The sequence below is a fragment of the Myxocyprinus asiaticus genome, chromosome 34 (genome assembly GCF_019703515.2).
Source record: "Myxocyprinus asiaticus isolate MX2 ecotype Aquarium Trade chromosome 34, UBuf_Myxa_2, whole genome shotgun sequence".
In the NCBI taxonomy this organism is placed as follows: domain Eukaryota; kingdom Metazoa; phylum Chordata; class Actinopteri; order Cypriniformes; family Catostomidae; genus Myxocyprinus; species Myxocyprinus asiaticus.
Window position 1 is genome coordinate 30,764,597 of NC_059377.1, and position 27,316 is coordinate 30,791,912.

The 27,316-nt window shown below is 38.9% G+C and overlaps 1 protein-coding gene across 1 annotated transcript in view; it reads left to right on the forward strand.

Moving 5' to 3' along the window:
• Positions 1–23,871, forward strand: part of topaz1 (testis and ovary specific TOPAZ 1) — a 57,096-nt gene extending 33,225 nt beyond the window's left edge. Inside the window, exons 11-18 of the mRNA XM_051670584.1 lie at positions 2,104–2,170; positions 17,424–17,595; positions 20,304–20,404; positions 20,506–20,671; positions 20,756–20,908; positions 22,094–22,297; positions 22,732–22,909; positions 23,020–23,871. Of these exons, the coding sequence (XP_051526544.1) occupies positions 2,104–2,170; positions 17,424–17,595; positions 20,304–20,404; positions 20,506–20,671; positions 20,756–20,908; positions 22,094–22,297; positions 22,732–22,909; positions 23,020–23,230 (1,252 nt within the window). The 3' untranslated portion in view covers positions 23,231–23,871. The remainder of the gene's footprint in view (positions 1–2,103; positions 2,171–17,423; positions 17,596–20,303; positions 20,405–20,505; positions 20,672–20,755; positions 20,909–22,093; positions 22,298–22,731; positions 22,910–23,019) is intronic.
• The last annotated feature ends 3,445 nt before the right edge of the window (positions 23,872–27,316 follow it).

The window sequence follows — 27,316 nt, forward strand, 5'->3', positions numbered from 1 at the left end:
AAATAAAGACGGAGCAGGTTTCAGTTACTTCGTTTTACATAAGGAGGAATATTCCTAATAGATGAATACTCTATGGAGCATTTTTTGGAATAAAGTCTTAACCAGATAATTACCTTAATCACTGATGTGAATATAAATGTGTTCAACTTTGAGAGACAAATAGACGAATTTCAGGAATTTAACATTGCGCTCAGGTTTAGGCTATAAATGAATACATGGGAATCATGTGTGAATCGTGTGATACATTAACATAGATATTTCAAGAAGTGGAATGTGTATATGATGTCGTATCTTAATGTTACACTTGATAAGCTCCAGATGCGCACAATTAACAGAGACCACAAACGGAGTCGAGACTGCGCCCATCCGATCTGAAATCACTGAAATACTTTTTATATTATTCTGATTTATCCGTTATTCGTTTTGAAGTCATTATTCGTGCCTTTCCGAATAAGGTATTCGACTTCGGGCACATCCCTAGTATTGGCCTATTGGCCACCCTGCTCTCTAGATGTCGACAACGGCCTTTAAAAAAACCCATATTGGGCGATCACTAATAAACTCCACTTACAATGTGTGCTTTAAAGAAAGGATTGTCCTTTGTTTTTGTTTTCTGCAGTGCATTTCATGTAATGCTGCCAATCAAAAATGATATGCCAATAAATAACTCTCGTTTGTGTGTTCCTCATCTCTAGATTATTAATTTAGATCAACATGCCGATAAAAAAAACATGGATAAATGAGCATTGTTGAAAGCAACTTTGTAGAAATTAATGGAGCCACGTTGATTAGACTGTCTGACTGACGGCCTGTTACGTAAGGGTTGTTTTGCTCATGAAACTCACCTGTTATTGGCTGGATGGTCGCTCAATCAGCCCAAAGTAACAAAACGCAAAGAATACTGTATACAAATCCACCATCTGGACTCTGTTTGGGTTTAGCTTGGAAAAGTGTGGGGGACAAAAATCTACTTTTTAAAGAGTGCGGGGTACGTGTCCCCCGCGGCTGCTACGCACTTGCTTTGTCGTCGCTTTCAACTCTGATACGTGTGTATTGGAACATTTGCCTGCAGTCCGTTTTTGAACTACATTGATTGAACTTGACAGTGAACCTTAATTTTAAACTGATATTTTAACTTGACAAATAGCAAGGTGATTTTCAGGTAAAGCGTTACAATCAATGAGGAAAAATGAGAAGCAATTTTAAAGTTATTCTCAGAGGAATAAATTTGAAAGTCTGAAAAGAAAATTTTTGAAGCTAATTTACTTTTAATTGATTACGCAGTCGCATCATGTTCAATTCCCGTTTTTATTTGTAATGTAATTGCTGGTTTGCATGTTTAGAGCGTTAAACATGCAATGAAGAGAGAGGCATCTATTACTAAAAACCAAACAGCATAAAGATAACGTTTCCATGTTTGTTTGTTTTTTTTTCATATGTATTTATTGATATTGCATACAAATCGGATGAGGACAACCAAATTCAAACTTGCGTCTGGAATGTATTTTGTCATATTCATAGTCACTGGTGAACGTTTAACCAATCCTTCCACTCAAATTGGGAGGTTATAACTCAACATTAAGACATTTGAAAAAGTTGTTTCTGAATAATCAAACTCTGAGTTGAAAAGATTCTTTTATCTCATCAATTTAAAGTTGGTCTTAAAATATACATGGAGATTAGGTCATGAGAGCAATGTGAACATCTGGCTATCATTGTTTAATCTGCACAATATTTATGAATGTACAAATGTTTCTTTACAAATAAATGTACGTTTTTGTGGTGTATGACACTGTTAAGGTCAAATGTTATTTAATAAGGTGTATGTACCATTGATTTAGTATTTTTGCATTTTTTTTTAGTAAAAAAAAAAAATAGTCAGACTCTGAAATGCTGCTTACTCAGGTGCATACAAATGTGTGCTTTCATCCAGTCGAATAATATAAAACCATTTTCTTTTGTGTTACTGGACTGTAAGATTGAAGTTTTATCATTTTATTTGTTCGTTTTTCAGATTCATTGTCATTTTCAGGAAGAATTCTAACCCTCATGAATAACAATATTCACACTTTCATACACTCACACTTTCTTTTATGTCTGTAGAGCACTGGCCACTAACCCACGCATTGCAGAGCTGTCTGATCTGGCCCAGGCTGTAGTAACAGTAGAGGTGAGTTTACTTAAAATTTCCATAGTTGATCTATAATTTTCTTTAACTTTTTTCTTTACATTTGCTCTTTCACTGTTTTACCTTTTCTATTCTATCAGTTTGATTTAGTACTTCACTATTTTATTGACATAAGTATTCAGACCCTTAACTCAGTACTTAGTTGAAGCACCTTTGGCAGCGAGTACAGCCACAAGTCTTTTTGGGTATGATGCGAAAAGCTTTGCACACCTGGATTTGGGGACTTTCTGCCATTCTTCTCTGCAGATTCTCTCAAGTTCTGTCAGGCTGGAATGGGGACCGTCGGTGGACAGCCATTTTCAGGTATCTCCAGAGATGTTCGATTGGGTTCAAGTCCGGTCTCTGGCTGGGCTACTCAAGGACATTCACAGAGTTGTCCCTAAGCCACTCTTGCATTGTCTTGGCTGTGTGCTTAGGGTCATTGTCCTGTTGGAAGGTGAACCTTCGGCCCAGTCTGAGGTCCTGAGCGCTCTGGACCAGGTTTTTAATAAGGATATCTCTGTATTTTGCTGTGTTCAGCTTTCCTTCATCCCTGACCAGTCCCCCAGTCCCTGTCTCTGAAAAACACCCCCACAGCATGATGCTACCACCACCATGCTTCACCGTTGAGATGGTACTGCGCAGGTGATGAGTGGTGCCTGGTTTCCTCCAGACATGATGCTTGGAATTGAGGCCAAACAGTTCAGTCTTTTATGTGTCTTACACTGATGAGAGGCTTCCATATGGCCACTCTGCCATAAAGTTCAGATGGGTGGAGTGTTGTAGTGATGGTTGTCCTTCTGCAAGTTTCTCCCATTTCCACACATGATCTCTGGTGCTCAAACAGAGTGACTATCGTGTTCTTGTTCATCTCTCTACTAAAGCCCTTCTCCCCCAATTGCTCAGTTTGGCTGGGCGGCCAGAGTCCTGGTTGTTCCTAACTTCCATTTAAGAATTATGGAGGCCACTGTGCTTTTGGGAACATTCAATGCATGCAAAAAATTGTAGCCTTCTCCAGATCTGTGCTTCGACACAATCCTGTCTCTGAGCTCTGCAGGCAGTTCCTTTGACCTCATGGCTTGGTTTTTGCTCCAATATGCATTTTCAGCTGTGAGACCGTATATAGACAGGTTTGTGCCTTTCCAAATCATGTCCAATCAATTGAATTTGCCACAGGTGGGCTCCAGTCAAAGTGTAGAAAAATCTCAAAGATGATCCATAGAAATGGGATGCACCTGAGCTAAATTTCAAGTGTCATAGCAAAGGGTCTGAATACTTATGTCAATGTGATATTTCAGATTATTTATTTTGAATACATTTGCAAAGTTATCAAAAATCTTTTTTTTTTTTTTTTTTTCTTTATTTTTTTTTATGGGGTATGGAGTGTAGATTGATGTGGGAAAAAAATTGTTAAATCAAACTACACAATGGTTGTTTGTGTTCACCAGTGACTATGAATATGACAAAATACATTCCAGACGCAAGTTTGAATTTGGTTGTCCTCATCCGATTTGTATGCAATATCAACATTTTAAGGCTGCAGCATAACAATGTGAAAAAAATGAAAGGGTCTAAATACTTTCTGAATGCACTGTATATAAGTATATGTATATACAGTGAATATAAAGTGTCTATACACCCCTGTTAAAACAGCAGGTTTTTGTGATGTAAAAAATGAAACAAAGATAAATCATATCAGACTTTTTGCACCTTTAATGTAAAAACTACAACCTATGCAATGCCACTGAAAACCAAAGTGGCACATTTCAGAAAAAAAAAAAGAAAACTGCATAAGTGTGCACACCCTTTTATAATTGAGTATGTGGCTGTGTTCAGAATCAACCAATCATCAAGCTCATGTGAAATAGTACACACCTGTCTTCACCGGAAATGACTCTGATTAACTCCAAATAAATCTCAGCTGTTCTTGTAGGATTTTTCTGACATCATCTTGGTTGCATGCTACTACAAGGGCCATGGGCCACAACGAGCTAACAAAGCATCAGCAGGATCTCATTGTTGAAAGGTATCGCTCAGGTGAGGGCTACAAAAGATTTTTCCAAGGCATAAGATATACCATGGAACACATTGAAGACAGTCATCAACAAATGGAGAAAGTATGGCACAACAGTGACATTATCAAGAATAGGACATCCCTCCAAAATTGATGAGAAGACAGAGAAAACTGGTCAAGATTCAGGCTGTAAAGAGGCCTCCAGCAACATTAAAATCAAGTCATTTTTATTTGTATAGTGCCTTTCACAACACACATCGTTTAAAAGCAGCTTTACAGAAAATCATGCATTAACAGAAAATGAAACTGTAATATCTATAATGTCTTAGAGTCATCATTGTGTAGTTTGATAAAATATGATTGTGAATAGTTTAAAAATAAGTGATTAAATAATAATTGTATTTAGACCCCAGTGAGCAAGCTGAAGGTGACTGTGGCAAGGAACACAAAACTCCGTAAGATGTTGGTTAATGGAGAAAAATAACCTTGGGAGAAACCAGGCTCACTCTGGGGGCCAGTTCCCCTCTGGCTAACATCATGAATTTAATGCCAATATTACTTATGTATAGTGCAAGTCATGGTTTAAAATTATTAAACGAAGTAAGTGTTAAGGGTCAGTGTTTAAACAAAGATTTTGTATGAACTGTCAGATTAATGACTAATGTCTTTGAAGTCCATCCTTGATTAACTGCAGAAGTTCACATAGATGCAATTGTCCTTGTTAGTTGGCTGATGAACGGTTTTGTTGGCAATTAATTGATAGTCTATGTATTCCTTTTCAAAAGTGTAGTCCATCATTAGACTGAGGTGATGCAGGCAGAGATCATTTAGGTGTATCGCAGTTCAACCGGCTGGTAATTTCGGTGAGGTCTATCCTAAATCCAAGGTTCAGGCAATAGCATATGAAGTATCCCATGTCTTATGGTTGGAGTTGGCATCAGTTCATCCTCTGAAGTTCATCGTAATAGACTGAAGTGATGTTTGGCTGGCATCGGCTGCTATTAGTTGTCATCACTCAGAGATACATAGCAGTGGAGTCCAACACAAAGCAGTAATGGAGCTGGATCCAGCCAGTTCTGGTGACCTCAGGATAGGAGTCCTGAAGTTGAGACAGGGAAGCAAATAGAATGAAATTAGCATAGATGCCATTCAATTTATTGCAGAGTTATAAATCATGATCAATATTTCTGGTTTCTGGTTTCGGCAGACCTAACTAAAGCAGCCTAATTGTGAATTGAAGGATAAATTAGGTATATGCCTGGCTAAATAGATAAGTCTTCAGTCTAGACTTAAACTGAGTGTGTCTGCATCTCAAACAGTGTTAGGGAGACTATTCCATAGTTTAGGAGCCAAATATGAAAAGGATCTAACTCCTTTTTTGGATTTTGATATTCTAGGAACTATTAACAGGCCAGAATTTTGCGATCATTATGAACATGATGGAATATATCGTGGTAGAAGTACTGCAGAGCTAGACCATTCAAAGCTTTGTGTGTAGTTAACAGAATTTTAAAATTAATACGAAATTTAACAGGCAGCCAATATAAAGACGATAAAATGGGGCTAATATGATCATATTTCTTGATTCTAGTCAGCACTCTGGCTGCTGCATTTTGAACCAATTGAAGTTTATTTATTGATCTTGCTGGACATCCTCCCAGTAATGCATTACAATAATCTAGTCTTGAGGTCATGTACGCGTGAATTAGTTTTTCGGCATCAGCAACAGAGAGCATGTGTCGTAATTTAGCAATATTTCTTAGGTGGAAGAATGCTGTTCTATAAACCTCTAAACCATGCTAATGCAACTCCACAAATGCCAACATAATTCTCTAGCCTATTCAAGAGAATGTCGTGATCTATCGTGTCGAGCACTAAGATCTAAAAGCATTAGAATTTAAATGCAGCTGCGATCAGATGATAAGAGCAAGTCATTTGTAACTCTGATAAGTGCAGTCTCTGTACTGTGATGGGGCCTAAATCCTGAATGAAATTGTTCATATATACTATTTCTCTGTAGAAATGAACATAGTTGGGAGGATACTACCTTTTCTAGTATTTTCGACATAAACGGGAGATTTGAAATCGGTCTATAATTAGCCAGTTCTCCAGGATAAAGTTGTGGCTTCTTAATAAGCGGTTTGATAGGGAGGGTCACGTGACGCCATGCAGGGAGCTGACGTGTGAGCAATGAGCTCTGCGCACTTTGCTAAATTTTTCATTATGTTTATGTGATAACCTGGTGAAATTCGATACAGTCAGTTACACATTTGCTCTTTGAGGTAAAATATGGCAAAGAATTCAAAATCCTTGGGCTCTGGAGACATTAAAAGACACTTACGTGCTCAGGATGAAAGCCCCGTCAGGCCTACAGACCGGGGACTCGATTTGGTTGATGCGACGAGAGAGGAGATCCAGCATCAACTGTCCAGGATTCTTGCTGACTTGGAGGATCTCGCTGTTATACGTCGATCGATTACGGCGATGGAAACAAAATTCTCTGAGTTAGTCACAAGAGTGTCGGATGTTGAGAGACGAATCGATTGTCTTGAGTCATCGGAGAGGGAATTACCCGCTAATCCACCCGTGACCAAAGTTGATTTTGAATGTGTTCTTGGAAAAAGATCTTGAGAATAGAAATCGCAGGAATAACATCCGAATTGTTGGAATTCCTGAGCATGAGGAGGGCAGAGATATGGTGTAATTCTTGGATTAACTCTTCCCGAGTCTGATCGACATAAAGGGCCGCGGGCTGGAAATCGAGCGAGCTCACAGAGTTCCGGCGGGTAGATCTACTGAGGGAAACAGGCCCTGATCGATTTTGGTCAAATTTCTGAGATCATCCGATAAAGATCTTGTGTTGCGCCAGGCGAGGAACAAGGGAAGGCTTTCTTGAAAGAATCACAGTATTTTCTTGTTCCAGGACTTTGCGAATTTGATGAGAGAAACGCGAGCCATTCAAGGAGTGTAAGAAAATCTTGCATCAAAGAAATATCGTTTTTGCACTGATGTTTCCGGCCAGACTGAGAATAGAGATGAAGGACGGTCGCAAAGTATTCATGTGTCTGAAACAAGCACTGTCTTTTATACAATCTATGAGTGAGTAAACCATTGGGGTTTTTCTCATGTAAGTGGATCGACTCGCTGTTCATTGACTCTACTGTTGGAGGAAGTTGGGCTTCATTTTTGTTTCTTTTTGCGTTGACTCCGCCTGGCGGCTGGAGTCCGTTTGGTGGAATAACACTTTTCCTTAAACAATCTTTTGCATTGACGGAAGATAGCTTCTGCACTGAAGTTCCCGGCCAGATTGAGATTAGACACTATGGATGACCGCAAAATGTTTACATGCCCACACAAAGGATGTCTTTTTTACAGTTGGCGGTCTGAGTAAGTCATGGTGTATTCTTTTCATGTGCCCTTCTTTTCATGTGACCTCTGAGTGAACTTGACTCTTGATCACCCGAGGAACCGGGATTCCTGTTTTGCTGCTGTTTATGATGGTTCTGCCTAGCGGCTGGTGTTTGCTTTGTGGAGTAACACTGCTTTGGGACAGTTTTGTGGATGAACCTGCATGTTCTTTGTTTCTTATGCCTCCTGTTGGCTGGGGTTTGATTTGCGGAGTTTTTCTGCGGGATAGTGGAATGATTACGTCATCTGCTGCATTCATAAGCAACCGGTTCACCGTTCATCTGTTTGAATGTTCGAGGACACTGAACGGTTTATAGCGGCTGGAATTTTGTTTTGTGGAAGAACACATCTTTGAGTCAGTTCTGTGAATTAATCTATACGTTACGTGTGTTTATGATGCTTATTGGCAGAGGTTTGTTTTACAAAGTATTTTCTGTTATGTAATTTTGCCTTACAAATTTGTGAGGCAAAATTGAGCAATCCGATGGCAAAGTCACCGCGGGGGCGCTTGCAGGCGTGCATGGACCTTTCGAGTTTGGAGGGATTGACGCCGGTTGGCGCTCTCGTGTGCGGGGTTAATGCGCACGTTTTCTTTTTGTTTGTTTGGTTCGGGGGGAGTTCGGGGTTTGAATGTTGCACTAATGGGGATTGTGGTCTGTATAATCTTGTTTTTATGAATGGATTATCCTTCTCCACATAGAATGTGAATGGGTCGGGGCACCCCATAAAAAGAAGAAAGGTTGTTACTTAAGCGTAAGAAATATGATATAGTGTTTCTTCAAGAAACACCTTTCCCCACAGGAAGCTGAAAAATTTGGGAAGATATGGGGTGGACATGTTTTTTTTACTGCTGGCTCAAGAAAGAGCAGGGGAGTTATTATATTGAATATTATATTATATAAATAAACATCTACAATTCAAATATCTTAAACAGATTAAGAATAAATTAGGAAGAGTCATTATTGTTTTAGTTGAAATTCAGGTACAGGCTGATTTTGGCTAATATTGATGCACCTAATGCTGATGACCAGGGCTTTTTTATAGCTCTTGAAGGGATGTTGCAAAAAAAAAATTGTGAGGAGACTTTAATTTTTGATGGACTCAGTTCTTGATCATAGTGAAGCAAAAGTGTGTAAGCCCCCTAGAGCAACAGTGACACTTAACAGGATGTGTAAAAATCTTGGTCTTGCAGATATCTGGCGACTTTTGAACCCATCTGGTAGGGACTATAAATTTTTTTTCATCAGTTCATAAAATCTATTCTAGAATAGATTTTTTTTTTTATATATATATATATCTAAGTCCCTCATTTCATCTGTAGTCGATTGCTCAATTGGAAACATCTTAGTCTCAGATCACGCCCTGGTGAGTTTAGAGATGTTGCCACATACGGAGAAAAAGAAATCATATAGTTGCCGCTTTAATGTATCCCTTTTGCAAAATCCTGATTTCCAACAAATGTTAAAGGCTGAAATCAATGTTTATATGGAGACCAGCTGGTCCTCAGTATCCTCTGTGGGTGTGGCTTGGGAGGCACTTAAGGTCGGATCATACAGTATGCCTCATTCCTCAAAAAATCCAAAGCACAAGAACTTGTGGAATTGGAAGGGAATATTAAAAGGGCAGAGGCAGAGCTGAAATGACATATGTCGTCTGATTGCCTCAGAGAATTGACCCAATTGAAATATAGATATAATGCTATTTTTTTGCGGAAAGTGGAGTTTTGGTTATTCAGGGCAAGACCGTCATACTTTGAGTCGGGGGACAAAGCAGGGAAGCTTTTAGCTAGATATATAAAACAGAGAGAGTCTTTTTCTACCATTCCCTCAATAAAATCTTCTGCCGGTGAAATATTTACCTCGACCAGTGATCTTAATAATGCTTTTAGGGAGTTCTATTTTGATCTCTATAGTTCCACGTCTTCATCTACTGATGAAGATATTGGAAAATTTGTGGATCCATTAGAACTCCCTAAACTGACAACCGAGCAAAAAAACTCTCTTGATTCTGAGATAATCTTAAAGGAGCTTGACGAGGTAATTAAGTCCCTGCCTACAGGCAAAGCTCCGGGGCCAGATGGATTTGCTGCTGAATTTTTTAGATCTTGTGCAACAGAATTGGCTCCACTTTTGCTAGAAGTTTATACAGAAGCATTAAAGAATGGAAAGCTTCCCCCAACCATGACACAAGTCCGGATCAGTCTGATTCTTAAAAAGGACAAAAATCCAAGCGAGTGTAAAAGTTACCACCCAATTTCCCTGATCCAGTTAGATGTAAATATTTTGTCAAAAATTCTGGCTAACCAATTAAGTAAAGTTATGACATCTCTTATACATATAGATCAGGTGGGGTTTATTCGGGGCCGTAGCTCTTCTGATAATATTGGGCATTTCATCAATATCATGTGGTCAGTGGTGAATGATCAGACTCCGGTCGCTGCTATCTCACTCGACACTGAAAAGGCATTTGAAATGGTTGAATGGGATTATCTTTTTAAGATTTTGGAAATGTATGGGTTCGGGAGTACATTTATTGTTTGGATTAAGTTACTTTATAGACAGCAGCAGTACAAACAAATGGATTAATTTCAGATAATTTTAATCTGAATAGGGGCACCCGGCAGGGTTGCCCACTTTCCCCATTATTGTTCTGTCTTGCCCTGGAACCATTAGAAGCCGCGATAAGAAAAGAGGATGATTTTCCTGGGGTGATTGCGGGAGGTGTGGTGCTTTTGCTTTATGCAGATTATATTTTATTATTTGTCTCCGACCCTTCTAGATCTTTGCCTTGCCTCCACAGAATTATTAATTCCTTCTCCAAGTTCTCAGGATACAAAGTCATTTGGTCTAAATCCAAAGCTTTGGCTCTGACAGCATACTGTCCAGTAGTGGCTTACGAGCCAGGCACTTTCCAGTGGCCCAAACAGGGCATTAAATATTTAGGTATTTTATTTCCACCAAATTTGTCTAACTTAGTTGAAGTTAATTTTGACCCTCTAATAAAAAGATTTTCGAGCGATGTGGACAGGTGGGCTTCATTACATTTATTGATGATTGGGAAGGTCAATGTAATTAAAATGAATTGTATTCCAAAATTCAACTACCTGCTACAGTCACTCCCTATAGATGTCCCCCTCTCTTACTTTAAGCAATTTGAAAGTATAGCGATGTCCTTCATTTGGAATGGTAAGCGTCCCAGATTGCACTTCAACAAATTACATAGGCCGATTGACAAAGGTGGACTAGGCCTACCCAAGATTTTGTTTTATTATTATGCTTTCGGTCTCAGACATTTGGCTCATTGGTTGCTTCCACCCGAAAGGGCCCCTCCTTGGTTTTGTATTGAACAAGAAGTTCTTGCCCCTATTTCGCCATTGCAGGGTCTGTCTATCAAATTAACCGGTGAAATTAAGTTACACCCAATCATCTCGAATTTGAACTCGGTATGGACAAAAGTGTCCAGAGTGTTTAATTCGGACAGTTATTTGAATGCTGCTTCGAGCATATGGTTGAACCCAAAATTATGTATTGATAAGTCCCCCTTCTGCTGGTCAGAGTGGATTGTCAGGGGGGTTGCTGCACTCGGTGATCTATATTAGAACGGAGTGTTGAGATCCTTTGATAATTTTGTGATTCCCAGATCTCAGTTTTTTTTAGGTATTTACAGTTGCACCACCTGCTCTGTACTATTTTTGGGAATAGCATACACCCTCCTAGAATGGCAAATATTTTGGGAGAGGTGCTTGCTGCTTTTGGTAAATGACATGAGGAATCAGTGTATTACACTTTGCTAATTCAGAGTTTGGGGGATGGAGCTTTAACTTCTATTAAGAGATTATGGGAGAAAGATTTTAATTTGGTGTTGGAGGATGGGGTGTGGGCTGGGATTTTAAAAAACATCAAGTCTGCATCTAGAGATGCAAGGGTGCGCCTTATGCAATTTAACATTTTGCATAGATTTTATTGGACCCCTCTTGAATGTATAGGCTTGGTCTTAAAGACACACCCACCAGCTGGAGATGTCATTCGGAAGACGGGGACACATCCCATGTTTTTTGGGGATGTGTTAGGATACAAGAGTTTGGTTGAAAGTACAGAGGTTCGTATGTGAAGTGGTCAACACACGGTTTTCTTTTTGCCCCAGATTGTGTGTTTTGGGGGATGGAGCGGTCCTGCATGTGGGTGATAAATATGGAGAGTTGGGTCTTGACAGGCGCGATGATTGGCAGGTGGTTAATTCTCAAGGGATGGAAGTCATCTGATGCGCCCTTGTTTCGTGAGTGGTGCGTTGAGCTGGGTAGGGTGGCGGCGTTTGAGGAGATGGTGCACAGAAGGCTGGATAACATGGATATTTTCATTAGGAAGTGGGGCGGTTATCTGGCCTTTTTGGAGGGTTCTCGGGGAGGGGAATTGGAGAGGGATTAGAGTTTTATTTTTTATTTTTTTTATTTTTATATTTCTGTATCTAAATATTTACCGTTTTATTGTCTATTTGTGTGTCTTTGTCAGTTGACTTCTGATCACTAGAGTGCTTGTTTGTGTCGGGTGGGGTGGAGGGATTATTGCTGGGGGAGGGAAAAAAAAAGTTTTGATTTCATGTGGTTTGAGGTTGTATTTTCTATTATGTCTGTGTGATTTGCTGCATGAATCAATAACATTTTTTATTAAAATAAGCGGTTTGATAACTGCCATTTTAAAGTTTCTTGGGACATGTCCTAAGGATAGCGAGGAGTTAATAATATTAAGAAGAGGTTCTGAGATTACAGGGAATACCTCTTTTAAGAGCTTGGTTGGTATTGGATCTAACACCATGTTGTGGCTTTTGATGTTTCGATAAGTTTTGTTAGCTTTTCATGACCTATGACAGCGAAGGATTGAAGTTGCATGTGAGGAAAATTGAGACACTGTTTTCTGAGGTACTGTGACAGATGATTGCATAATTCCAATTTGTTTCTTATTATTTCAATTTTATCAGTACAGAAATTCATGAAGTCATTACTCTTGTGCTGTGACGGAATATCTGATTCTGTTGAGACTTTATTCCTAACCAATTTAGCCACAGTACTGAATCAACACCTAGGATTGTTGTGGTTATTTTCTATGAGCTTGCTCAAATTTGCTGTGCTGGCAGCTTTTAGTGCCTGTCTGTAGCTATAGACACTATCCTTCCATGCACCTCTAATTTTGTATTCTTCCAATTGTGCTCCATTTTCCGAGCTGCTCTCTTGAGAGCATGAGTGTGATCATTGTGCCATGGAGCAGGGCTTTTTTCTTTAATTGAAGGGGCGACACTATCAAGAGTGCTAGAGTAGACTGTATTTATATTTTCTATTATTTCATCAAGTTCTTCTAGGCCTTGGGGTTTATTAGTGAAGCTACCTTTTGTGGTCGAAAGAATAGTTCTACCTGAACAATAGCGTGGTGTAGATTGAGTAACATTAGCTGATCTCAGCATACAAGAGACGAGGTAATGATCCGAGATGTCATCACTCTGCGGCAGAGTTTCTATAGTATCAACATCAACTCCGTATGACAGAATTAAATCTAGCATATGATTATGGCAATGAGTTGGTCCTGTCACATTTTGTCTGACTACAAGAGAGTTGAGAATATCGATAAATGCTAATCCTAATGTGTCATTTTCATTATCTATGTGAATGTTGAAGTCACCAACAATTAAAGCTCTATCTACAGTAACTACAAGATCTGATAAAAACATTTGCAAATTCACCAAGGAAATCAGAATAAGGCCCTGGTGATCTATATACTGTAGCAAGGGCAAAAGACAACAGAGATTTTTTTATTTATATCTGATGGTGTCACATTAAGCATTATTAGTTCAAAAGACTTAAACTTATATCCTGTCCTCTGAGTAACACCAAAAAACTTCACTGTAAATTGTAGCAACAACACCTCCTCGACCCTTCAGACGAGGCTCATGTTTATAACAATAACCTGGGGGAGTAGATTCATTTAAACTAATATGTTCATCCAGTTTAAGCCAGGTTTCAGTCAAACAGAGCGCATCCAAACTATGATCTGTAATAATTTCATTTACAATTAGTGCTTTGGTAGAATGAGATCTAATGTTTAGTAGCCCTACCTTCATATGATGTTTATTTTTTATATTTTTGTTTTGTTCAAGTTTGACCTTAATCAAATTTTTTCTAAATTATTTAGTGAGAGTTTTGTGTTTGGTAGTTCGGGGAACAGACACAGTCTCTATGTGATATCTAGGTGATACAGTCTCTATGTGTTTTAGTTTATGTGACCTGTGTGACGTCTCAAGGCAGCTAGCAGATGTTCGGATTAACCAGATTGTCTGCTTCCTGACCTGGGCCCCAGTTAGTCAAATACTATCATTATTAAGACTATGAGCCAAATTACTAGAGAGGAGAGTGGCACCTTCCCTGGAGGGATGGAGTCTGTCTCTCTTTAGCATGTCAGGTCTACCCCAAAAACTCTTCCAGCAGGGAGGGGGCCAGAGCATATTACAGTGTCTGACATCGTTTTTGCAAATTCACACACCTCTTTAACATTATCTCTAGTGATTTCTGACTGGCGAAGCCGGACATCATTAGTGCCAACATGAATAACAATTTTAGAAGATCTACATTTAGTATTAGCCAGCACTTGTAAACTTGATCTGATGTCAGACGCTCTGGCACCCGAAATTCATTTAACAATAGTGGCTGGAGTCTCTATTTCCACGTTCCTTAAAATAGAATCACCAATTATTAGGGCTCTTTCAACATGATTCTCAATGGGTGCATCACTGAGTGGGGAGAATTGATTGGAAACCCTAACGGGAGAGTGATGTCGCTTTGCTGAGCGAGTATTCCGCCAAGACGTCACCCAGACGCCCTGCTACGGGGGCTCTAGAGCTTGAACCAAAGTGTGTGTGTTGCTCATTGTACTACCCGCATCTGAAATGGTATCTATCAGCTTCTCTTTCTCACTGACCTCCACTAGCGGTCAGATGTGTGTCTCTTAACTCATTAACTTTCTCCATCAGCCTGACTAAATCCTTATATTTATTACATGTGAATCCCTCACTGCTGACAGAAGAAGCTATTGTAAACATGTGACATGTAATGCAGGAAGAAATAACATGAGCAGATTCCATGACTTACCGCAATTGATTGTTGTTGTCTGTTTTTCCTGAGCGGTGAGGGTTTGAGATCGATGCGAATCCCTCACGCAATTGTTTGTTGTTGTTCTTGATAAGTAGTGCTTTGAGATCGATGCAATAATCTGTGTAACTCAGAGGAGAAAAACGGGAGTGCGCTGTAAAATGCACGCAGTTTAATCGCGATAAAAATAGAAAGCGGATGTATGCGGAAAATGCACGCAGTTGAATCGCGATAAGAGAATAGTGCGGGGGAAAGCCCGATGCGTGCTGAAAAATGGCAGATGTTAAGCTGAAGGATTAAAAGCTGAAAACAGATAGATGAGCGATGCTTAAAAAAAAAAAAAAAAAAAAAAAAGCTAGCAGGCCACAAACTCGAGCTAGGCGCCAGCAGCAACAGGTAAAATACACACAGATGAAACAGAAAAGTGAAAAAATACAAAACACGAGGTTAAATGACAAGGATAAAACGATGAACGTATGAGAATAACAATAAGCAATGCTAAGCAGGCTAGCAGGCTACAAACACTCATGCAGCGTGCCATCGGCAACAGGAACAGGACGTCCAGTGATGTAAGTGATCAGTTCACACAGTTCTGGCAAGTACTGGTTGCTCTCTACATGTCACAACTATCTCCCCTATTCTTCATCTGTCTGGGCTATGGGGCAGGGTGGCAAGACACAAGCCTTTTCTGGCGGAAAAAAAAAAACATCCAAGCCTGGCTAAACTTGGCAGAAACCTATATCCAGTCTCCAAAACCATGTGGAAAAATGTGTTATGGTCTGATGAGACCAAGATTGAACTTTTTGGAAAAAATTGTAAAAGGTATGTTTGGCGCAAAAACAACTCTGCACATCAGCAAAAGAACACCATACCCACAGTGAAGCATGGTGGTGGCATGCTTTTCTTCAGCTGGAACTGGGGCTTTAGTGAAGGTGGAGAGAATCATGAATAGCTCCAAGTACCAGTCAATTTTGGCACAGAACCTTCTGGCGTCTGCTAGAAAGCTGAAAATGAAGAGATCTTTCAACTTTCAGCTTGACAATGATACAAAGTACAGATCTAAATCAACAAAAGAATGGCTTCAGCATAAAAAGATTAATGTTTTGGAATGGCCCAGCCAGAGCCCAGACCGGAATCCTATAGAACATCTGTGGGGGGACCTGTAAAGGGCCGTACACAGGAGATGCCCCCGCAGTTTGACAGATCTGGAACGTTTTCGCAAAGAAGAGTGGGAAAATATTCTCAAGTCAAGATGTGCCAAGCTAATAGACTCATCCAAACAGACTGAGTGCTGTAATAAAATCAAAGGGTGCTTCAACTAAGTATTAGTTCAGGGATGTGTGCACACTTATGCAGTTAGGTTATTTTTATTTTTTTTCTCTGAAATGTCACTTTGGTTTGTCAGTGCCATTGCATAAGTTGTAATTTTTACATTAAAAGTGCAAAAATTCTGTTATGATTTATCTTTTTCATTTTTTACATCACAAAAACCTGCTGTTTTAACAGGGGTGTGCAGACTTTTTATATCCACTGTACAGTGTGTGTGTGTGTGTGTGTGTGTGTGTGTGTGTGTGTATATATATATATATATATATATATATATATATATATATACACACATATATATACACACACACACACACACACCGATCAGCCACAACATTAAAACCATCTGCCTAATATTGTGTAGGTCCCCCTCATGCCGCCAAAACAGCTCAGAATATTCTGAGATGATATTCTTCTCACCACAGTTGTACAGAGCGGTTATCTGAGTTACCGTAGACTTTGTCAGTTTGAACCAGTCTGGCCATTCTCTGTTGACCTCTCTCATCAACAAGGCATTTCCATCCACAGAACTGCCACTCACTGGATGATTTGCGTTTTTGGCACCATTCTGAGTATATTCTAGAGAACTGTTGTGTATGAAAATCCCACGAGATCAGCAGTTACAGAAATACTCAAACCATCCCATCTGCCACCAACAATCATGCAATGCTCCAAATCACTGAGATCCCATTTTTTCAACATTATGATGGTTGATGTGAACATTAACTGAAGCTCCTGACTGGTATCTGCATGATTTCATGCACTGCACTACTGCCACACAATTGGCTGATTAGATATTCGCATGGATGATTGTTGGTGCCAGGCGGGCTGGTTTGAGTATTTCTGTAACTGCTGATCTCCTGGGATTTTCACACACAACAGTCTCTAGAATTTATTCAGAATGGTGCCAAAAACAAAAAACATCCAGTGAGCGGCAGTTCTGTGGACGGAAACGCCTTGTTGATTAGAGAGGTCAACAGAGAATGGCCAGACTGGTTCAAACTGACAAAGTCTACGGTAACTCTGATAACTGCTCTGTACAATTGTGGTGAGAAGAATATCATCTCAGAATGCTATTCTGAGATGCGGGTTGGCGCTGTTTTGGCGGCATGAGGGGGTCCTACACAATATTAGGCAGGTGGTTTTAATGTTGTGGCTGATCGGTGTGTATGTGTGTATGTGTGTGTGTGTGTGTGTGTGTGTGTGTGTGTGTGTGTGTGTGTGTGTGTGTGTGTGTGTGTGTGTGTATGTATGTGTGTGTGTATATATATATATATATATATATATACACCATTTACAAAAACTTAATTTATACTTCATTTGGTGCTATCCACTCATTTGTGTGTGTGTGTGTGTGTGTGTGTGTGTGGGGCCAGATGTTGAAGCATCAGGAAGACTGGGCTGGTTTGGCACAAGTGTTCTGTGGTGTTTGTGTGGGTTCACACAGTGCTACTGAACTCACCACGTTCTGCTGCTGTGTTACAATGGCACTGTTAAAACAGCCCAAAGACAAACTCACACTCCCATATGAGCTGTTTGCTGAATCAGGTAGACATGCACACCTTTACACTATCTGTCAAAAGTTTGGACAAACCTACTCATTCTTTTTGATTAACTACTCTACATTTTAGAGTAATACTTAAATCATCACAACTATGAAGTAACACAAATGGAAGTAATGGAATTTTGTAGTTAACTAAATATTAAACAAATGAAATAAAAACTCTTATATTTTAGTTTCTTTGAAGTAGCCACTTTTTGTCTAGATTACAGCTCTGAACACTGTGCATTCACTCAATCATCTTCATTAGGTACATATTGGGATGCTTTTTAAATAGTGTTGAAGGAGTTTCCATTTATGCTGGGCAGTTGCTTTGTGCTTTTCCTTCACTATCTGGCCCAGCTCATCCAAAATTAAATTAACATTTTAGTTTTGTAATTCCTACGTGGGCACAATTTATACTCAACCATAAATTCATTCACTAGAACAGGCCTGTCATCAGAGCACCTGGACTAATTAAAGTCATTCCTCCCCATTGTTTTTTTTTTTTTGGTTTATTTAAAAAACAATTTTTAAGATCCTTTTCAAAATCATGCAAAATTCCAGCACTGTATGCGTCAAAGCAGATCTCATAATATCTAGTTTATAGAACCTCACAAATGTGTGCAGGGAAGCCCAATTGGCCATTGCACAAACATTCTCAATGGAGATTCCCTTGAATAAAGCCAAAGCAGCAGCTATCTTAAAGGAATAGTTCACACAAAAATGAAAATTTGCTGACAATTTACTCACCCTCAGGCCATCCAAGATGTATCTGAGTTTCTTTCTTCATCAAAACAGAATAAAGGATTTCATTTCAGGCCTCCTCCTCTAAACAATGCAAGTGAATGTCCTCCATTTTTTGACAGTCCAAAATGCATATTTAGGGTGCACCAAAATAATCCACATGACTCCAGTCACCAAATAAAGTTCTTCTGAATCGCAAACGATTGATTATTTTTAGAAACAAAACAATACTTATATACTTCTTAACTACAAATGTTCGCTTCCGTACATCTCTGTGACGTGCGCTCATGAGAGGGATGACGTAAGCTCGTTGGTAAGGTCACGCATCACGTGGAGGTGGAGGCAGGAAGTGCATCATTGTTTACAAGAGAAACTTGCACAGACCACAGACCAAGCGCCGTTCATAAAACAAAACAGTCCAAAAAAATTTCAAAACAATATAATAATAAAAAACATTACTGCAGTAAATAACCATCCTTTATTTCGGAGCAATGCCGTTGCGTTATCTACTTGTGCTTTTTCTTTAGCAGAAATATATAGGCTATATGACAGTCAGGAATTCAAGCCACACAAGTTGTAGTTAGTGAAACCAAGTGCGAGAGTGTTTACTGAGATTCACAGGATTTACAGGGTTTACACAGTGAGATCAATGGTACAAGCGGAATCACAGAAGAGAAGCTTCACAAACTGAAGAGGTAGCAGGCAACAGCAGGGTAAGCACTAAACAGATATCGACGAAGATCAAGAGCAAATACAGACAGGTAAATAAACACTGCATGAGAGCAGCACGGTCAAACTAGAGTCCTTTGTGTGAGACTTGACAGTGAAGTGGCGTGAAGGGTTTATTTATGCATGCAGTGATGAGCGAGTGAATTGAGTGCAGGTGCGGTGAATTAGAAATCGGTGATGTGGAGCAGAGCCTGAGGGAGGCGTGACAATGACAAAGTTTTCACACATACCTGAGTTCGCTGGAAGAACAGCACGGGCACAGCCGATGAATTCAGATATGGACCCTTTGTTTCTTTCGATGGTCTGAAATCCTCAGGGGTAAAATGTTCACTGTACACCCTCCAATATTTGGAGAATGTAGGGGTGTACTGATATCCAGGTTCAGAGTGATAAGCCAGCGCTTCAATCACTCATGATCATGTATATGCAATAGATGAAAAGTTAATATTTTTCCCGGCGTGCATTCTCTTTGGGGTTTCTGAAGGTTGAAGCATCCAGGATACACACACCAAATGACCATTTTGAACAATACACTTATACAAATCTACAACAAAGACAATTAAACTTTTGTACATTCTCTTGTAAACAATGACACACTTCCTGCCTCCTCCTCCACGTGATGTGTGACCTTACCAACGTGCTTACGTCATCCCTCTCATGAATGCACGTCACAGAGATGCACAACATTTGTAGTTAAAAAGTATATAAGTATTGTTTTGTTTCTAAAAATAATCAATCGTTTGGGTTCAGAAGAACTTTATTTGTCGACTGGAGTCATGTGGATTATTTTGATGCACCCTAAATATGCATTTTGGACATTCAAGAGTACATTCACTTGGATTGTTTAAAGGAGGCAGCCTGAAATGAAATCCTAAAAATCTTAAATTCTGTTTTGATGAAGAAAGAAACTCAGATACATCTTGGATGGCCTGAGGGTGAGTAAATTATAAGCAAACTTTCCTTTTTGGGTGAACTATTCCTGAGTCATGGAAAAATCATGGTATCTATTTACATATTCATATAGTCAATTTTTATTATATAAATTGTAGTTATAAGCTTTTTGTTCTTCTCCCTTTTGGGAGTGCAATTCCTCCTTAAAATGTTAAAATATTCTTATCCATTATTCACAAATGACTGAAGAAGTCATAGAAAAGTCAAGGAAATATATTGGTCAAAAGATGTGGGAACCTTGTGTGTTTCATGACTACATTTAGATTTTCATGTTGTGTGCTTTTGCTAGTATGTCAGCAAGTCTCATTCAGTGAAATGATGAAAACTATCCTGGGCAGAATCGGAGTCTCGCTGATCTTTAAGTACCACAGGACACGAGACTGGAATAAGGTGAGTGTATATGCTGTTTGTAAAAGCCCGCTTGTAAAATAATGAACCTTTGACTGACTACTTTGTCTGTGTGCCTTTCCTGCTCTCTTGCATGTTCTCAGGGAGTGAAGATAGTCAGTGTGATGTTCAGACTGCACATTGAGTTCACCACTCTAAAGGGGCTCATGGGTAATGAACACAGTGTGTCTCGCTGTCAGCTGGTCACCACAGCAACAGAGCTCTTTCTCCACAGCGGGAGTATTGAGGGAGCTCTAAAAATGCTGCGAGGTAAAGGGAAGTTATGGAACTTTTTGTGTGTGGCTCAGAATTTGCAATAAGGGATTATCGGTGTATGTATTTCTATTCCTGCAGCTGATGACTGGTTTGTCACCTCAAACATGTGGCCTTGTGAGCAAGCTGACATAAATAGTCGAAAACGGGTCCTGACTCTCTTAGCTGGGAAAACATCAAACAGAGACACCTTTGAGATTCTTACCAACTTGCCCGGACTCAGGCAACATATAAGTGAGTTATATAATATGATCTTTCGTATGCGCTATACAAAACTTTAGAAACAGTTGTTGACATTGGAAGCATTATGTTTCATATAACAATGCTTTGTGATATAATTAACAACCATAGCTACTTGCAAGCCAACGTTTTGGAAATCTGCTTCCCGCACCCTGTCCGAAGTTATTTTGCATGCCGCGAGTGCGAGAGGGAAGAAGCAGCCTGGGGTGAAATTAAACTTTGTATACATCTGCTCCAGATATCCTTTTTTTCAATAATTGTATTATTAATTATATTTCAAATGTAACATTAACATGACAATAATTTAAGCACAGCCCTTGTAAAAACATAAAGCCAAACATAAATGTGTAAAAATGTTGAACAGTTTAATGGAGAAAAATATTAACTGACTAGTTATTCCAGTGTCGAATAGCGGCATCAGTACCATTTAGTCGACTAGTCTCGCACATCCCTAGTATACACAGGGCCTCAATTGGGGACGAATGGTCGTGTTGTTGATACACCTCGTCTGCCATCAGTCATGTAGTATGCGCACCAGCACGATGGAAAACAATACTTGGCTGTGTGCTTGTGCTTGGCTTTAATAAAAGTACCTATTTTCCTACTATCGGCAAAATTTAAATCCCTAAAATGTTTTGTTTTTATGAGCCGCGTCACCAAGGGGGCTGTCAGCGCACCTTGGAATGCACTATTTTTTTACTTGACACAGCAACCTAAAAACGGGGCTTTTATGACACTTAAAACCAGTGAAACGCTCAAAGTGTGCATCTGAAGCATTTGTACATAGAACGAAAATGTTAAATAGTGCAGACAGAATGCAAGAACACATTGTGTAAGAAAAGGACAGATTGACAGTAATATGAGAATTCAACGGCATGGGAATAAAACAAACAATATATGGATTTCTAAAGCCACTTTTTGTATTGTCTAATCAATGCTGTTATCGTCTGCCAATATAATAATTATATTTCAATATGAATATCTATTATATTTATTATTAATATATATTTAAAAAAATATTTAAATTATTATGCGTTGCTTATATTTAATTATCTTTATATGGGGGCCTTACTCCGCAAAAGGAACAAATAACTATTTAACAAATCGTAAGTCCACGTGTGTGACTGATTGTTCAACATTTCTTTTTTGACAGTTCAACCATAAAATTTGTTTTTTCAGACGGTGTGCACGTAAATGAGTATACTGAAATGTTCAGGGCTCATCTACGTCTGTGTGTGATGAAGCAGACATTACCGGTTGCTGCAGATATTCTTGAGTACATGTTAATACAGGGTATGGTTCCTGAAACCCTCCAGCTTCAGAGTCTCATCCATAAACTGGGCAAGCAGAACAATTGGAGCCGTGCCAGGGCTCTTTTTAAATGTGAGTGACTTTCATCTTCAAATTCTTGTAAGCTGCTGTTACAGCATCCAAACTGATCTTACAAGAATCAGTGCTCTGCTCAAGTAAATAAGTTGCTTATTCTGCTTTGCACAAGATTCTTTTATTTTATTTTTATCCAATTTATTTGCAACATGCACAAATTTTTTGACCTTTTGGTTATCATTTCCCCCATCCTCTCGTGAAGCAAACACCAAAACTCAGCATGTCTTTTGTGAGAAGTGCACCAGTGCACTAAAGCCCCACTTACACCAGTTATTGTCATCCATTCTTCAAGTATATTTGGGAGCAACTGTGTGCTGCCTTTGAGCTTAATCCACATGCAGTGACAGTGTCGTAATGATATATATATATATATATATATCCAAGCATAAACAGGGCCTGAACGTCAGATATTTTGTGTATATCTGTTCTAGGCGCTCAGTCAGCCGGGTTTTACTCGGCAGTGGTGTACGAAAGCAGCACTCTGTTTCTGCCCTGTAGTCTCAGTGAGATTGAGATGACACTGGCCTTTGAGATGTTTATCACCTCTATCAAAACAAGCCTACAGACCCCTGCTGGATCCTCTGAACCACTTTTGATTAAGCTCAGACGGTGAGTGTATGTGTGAAAGAGAGACATCTTAATGGACATCTTTACAGTTTAAATTCAAAATTGATCATTCGCTAGAAACAGAATTATCTTGGTTTAATTGTTTGTTTTAGGCAAGCTGATGCTGCGGATGTAACTGAGAGTGTGTACTTGGCAGCCAGTTGTCGGCTCCTCTCTGCGGCTCTCATACCAAACCCCAAACTGAGTATCCGCTACACAGCTGTCAATCAAAGCCAAGAACAACTCTTTCAACTGGACCGTGGGTCTGCCCACAAATGGTTTTTACAGAACAAGCGCTGGGCACAAGAGATATGGGCAAGCTAATACACTTGTGACCAGTCCCGCTCGTAACTAATGCTATCTTTTTCTATGTCTAATCAAAGGTTACTCTGAGCAAAGCATGTGTTTCAGACTGTTAATTTGAAGCTGTTTGCACATAATTGTTTTTGTGGTATTTGTTCATCTCCTTTTATAGATGTTTATATATTTCTTTGTTAAAACATAATTGAAGGATAAGATTTTGTTTAAAGTTGTACAAATGAAAGGTTTTCCGAATGATTCCCTTTGTGTTCTTTTGTTTTAAAGTATTTGACATAAATCTACAAATACCATACATTTAAAGGAATCCAAAGATTTACTCCTGGAGCTGTTTTCACCTGACACTACACACTTTTCTCCTGTGGAAAGAAAAAGCACCATGGCCACAATTTTTTTTTTTTTTTTACTTTTCTAAAATAATTGTGCCGCATTTGTGATTTAAATCCATTTTTTTACTTAAGAAAAAGACACCTTTTGTGCAGTGTAATTTGTCAATCCAATTTTTTTTACTGTTATCATTGGCCACGCAAATAAAATAAATAATAATTTTTGTGGTTAACGTGAAAACACTTGAGCGCAGTCGTTCTGAGATGCACTCGAATACATTAAAATAAAAGGCATTCTGTCATTAGGTCTAATTTTGTCTGGTTCTCAAGGGATGTGCAAATTTCAGTTTGTTCAGTTTAGCTGAAAATAATAAAATGAAAGTGAATACATCTAATCTGATCACTTGCTTTTATTATGATGATCCTGTCTGAATGTTTCACAAAGAGAGATTTTCAGACTTACTCTGATTTTAAGGCACTAGCTTCTTTAAATAAGGTGTTTTAGGCATTAGCAAAAACGTGTTCTCGTCCACTGGTTGCCAAAAATCTGGAACTTATTTTTCATGCTTTTGAGTTTGACATTATTGATTTAATAATTATTATTATGTCTGAAAGAGCCAATAAACCTCAGGAACCGCAAATTCATTTTGTGAAATCACGCTAGAGATATCAAAATAGTTTTTAGTTCAATATTTGAGGTGAATACGAAGATTTGTTTTATTATTTTAAAGGAGATGAATTCATGTTTTAAAGTTTGTTAAATAAGTAGTAATATTTCAGAATTTAATGTGAATTTAAATGGTATTGGGTTAAATTAACATATAGTGCATATAATTTTAGTACACATGATTCAATATTGACTTATTGAAGAGGCAATATACATTTAAACATAAGACAATTTATTATTATTTTAGTTTTAAAACGTTTTGGCCTATGTGAAATGAAAAATACAAAGGAATAAAAACAAATCTAATAAGAATTCACAAGTTAAATTTTTGCGCATAATTTGGTTTATTGTAATCTATATGGATTTTTGTTGAAAACCGCGTGGGCATAAAATTGTTGTTAATTGTTATATATTTCATTGTATGTTTTCCTCCAGAGAGAAAACATTTCATTACATAGCATAAATAATTTCGGATACGCTGACTGCACAATTGTTTAAATGTAGCTTATTAAAAAATAGTGTGTGTTATGTTTCATTCTTCATTTATGATTTTATGTCATTTACAAGCCTGGTCCTTGTGAATTATCACATAAAGATAAAATGACTTCCAAATTAATTTTAAGTTTATAGATCGTGTACATTAGCATGACTTTCAAATAATGGACTGTCGCCGGTTAAGAGTGTCTACCACACATCGACTGTTTTTGTGTTTCCCCCCTCACTCTCTCGCACGTATCACACGCCTAGCTCCCTCCTTTCTCTGGTCAAGCCCCCTAAACGTATTTAGCCGGAAGTGCAATTAGCTCCAGAACATGAACATTTGTTCCTTTCTCTCACGGGATTAAGCATATTTGTGTGGGGGCGGGTAGCGCGCAACATTGTGCATGAATGATCAGCGTGTGCTGCCTTGCTGAATGCTTCGAAGTACGTGAGGAACTCTCAGTTACATACGTAACCTCAGTTCCTTGAGACGAAGGGAACACTACTTTGCGTTTATTAACACATATGGGGAGTGCCTTCCACACAACCTAGTTGAAACCTCTACAACAACACCAATATTCTAAGATTGGCTATGGTATTTGAGCCCGGCCCGTTTTGGCGCGAAGCTGTCTGTTTTAAAAGCAGGTGCACAAACACCTCAGAATTTTTGACTGAGAACAAGGAGCGTATCGCTCGTTCCTCAAAAACTCAGTGCGGCTAGCGTCCGCAATGTCTCATTCCCTTGGTCTCAGGGAACCGAGGATACATGCGTAACCGAGACGTTCCCTTATGACTCAGTACACTTGACTTTGCATTTATTAACGCATTTGGGGAACAGAATCCCATCACGCCGCACTACACGACATAACCTCCCAGAAAGGAAGCATGACTCCGCAGTCTCGTGGGATGGCGACTAACATGAGTATGCTGCAGTGAGTGACCCTTGTGTTGGTCCAGGAGGGGAGCACTCATGATGAATATATGAACTGTAGTCAAATAGTATGAATTAACTCCTTCACAAACCCAGTCGGGAAGGAAGTAAAGCTGACAATTTACACAAGGTTTATTTCTATTTCTTCTGCTCCAAACTTACTTCAAACTTACTTCTCTGTCTGCTCGTATGAATGTAACACATCATAAGAAAGTATTTCACCGCTGTTCAAATGCACTTTGGATCACATCATTTATATGTATAAATGTTTTCCATCTGAAAGGACTAAATATTAAATGAAACAAATGACAATAAAATGCAAAGTAATCTCTTCAGTAATCAAAATACTTTTTGAATGTAACTGTATTCTAATTACCAATATAGAATATTAGAATATTGGCGTTATTGAAGAGAGGTTTCAACTAGGTCATGTGGAAGGCACTCCCCATATGTGTTAATAAATGCAATATCAAGTGTACTGAGTCGTAAGGGAACTCTTATGTTGAGGGCTCATACTTCAGAATGATTTTGTTTCTCTACCTCAGAAACATTACATCAAACAGGAGATCACAATGGGAACAGAAAAAAAAAAACTTGCACCGACGAGCATAATGAAGCAAGAGCGAAATTAGTGCACAAACTTTCCAGATCTGTCAAATTGCGAGGGCATCTCCTGTGTACGGCCCTCTTCAGGTCTCCCCTCAGATTTTCTATAGGATTCAGGTCTGGGCTCTGCCTGGGCCATTCCAAAACTTTAATCTTTTTTTGCTGAAGCCATTCTTTTGTTAATTTGGATGTGTACTTTAGATCATTGTCATGCTGAAAGGTGAAAGATCTCTTCATTTTCAGCTTTCTAGCAGATGCCAGAAGGTTCTGTGACAAAATTGACTGGTACTTGGAGCTATTCATGATTCCCTCCACCTTCACTAAAGCCCCAGTTCCAGCTGAAGAAAAGCAGCCCCAAAGCATGATGCTGCCACCACCATCCTTCACCGTGGGTATGGTGTTCTTTTGGTGATGTGCTGTGTTGTTTTTGCATCAAACATACCTTTTTCAATTTTGGGCAAAAAGTTCAATCTTGGTCTCATCAGACCAGAACACATTTTTCCACATGGTTTTGGGAGACTGGATATACGTTTTTGCCGGGTTTGGATGTTTTTTGTTTTTTTTCGTCAGAAAAGGCTTGGTCTTGCCACCCTGCCCCACAGCCCAGACAGATGAAGAATATGGGAGATAGCTGTCACATGTAGGGAGCAACCAGTACTTGCCAGAAAGAGCTGCAGCTCCTTCAATGTTGCTGTAGGCCTCTTGACAGCCTCCCTGACCAGTTTTCTATTTGTCTTTTCATCAATTTTGGAGGGACGTTCTTGATAATGTCACTGTCGTGCCATACTTTCTTCACTAATGCCTTGCAAAACAATTTGTAGCCTTCACCTGAGCGATACCTTTTAACAATGAGATCCTGTTGATGCTTTGTATATATTTTATAAAAGGGTGTGCACACTTATGCAGTTAAGTTATTCTAAGTTTTTTATTTTTTATTTTTTTCTCTGAAATGTCACTTTGGTTTTCAGTGACATTGCATAGGTTGTAATTTTTACATTAAAGGTGCAAAAAGTCTGATATCTGATTTTTACATCACAAAAACCTGCTGTTTTAACGGGTGTGTAGACTTTTTATATCCACTG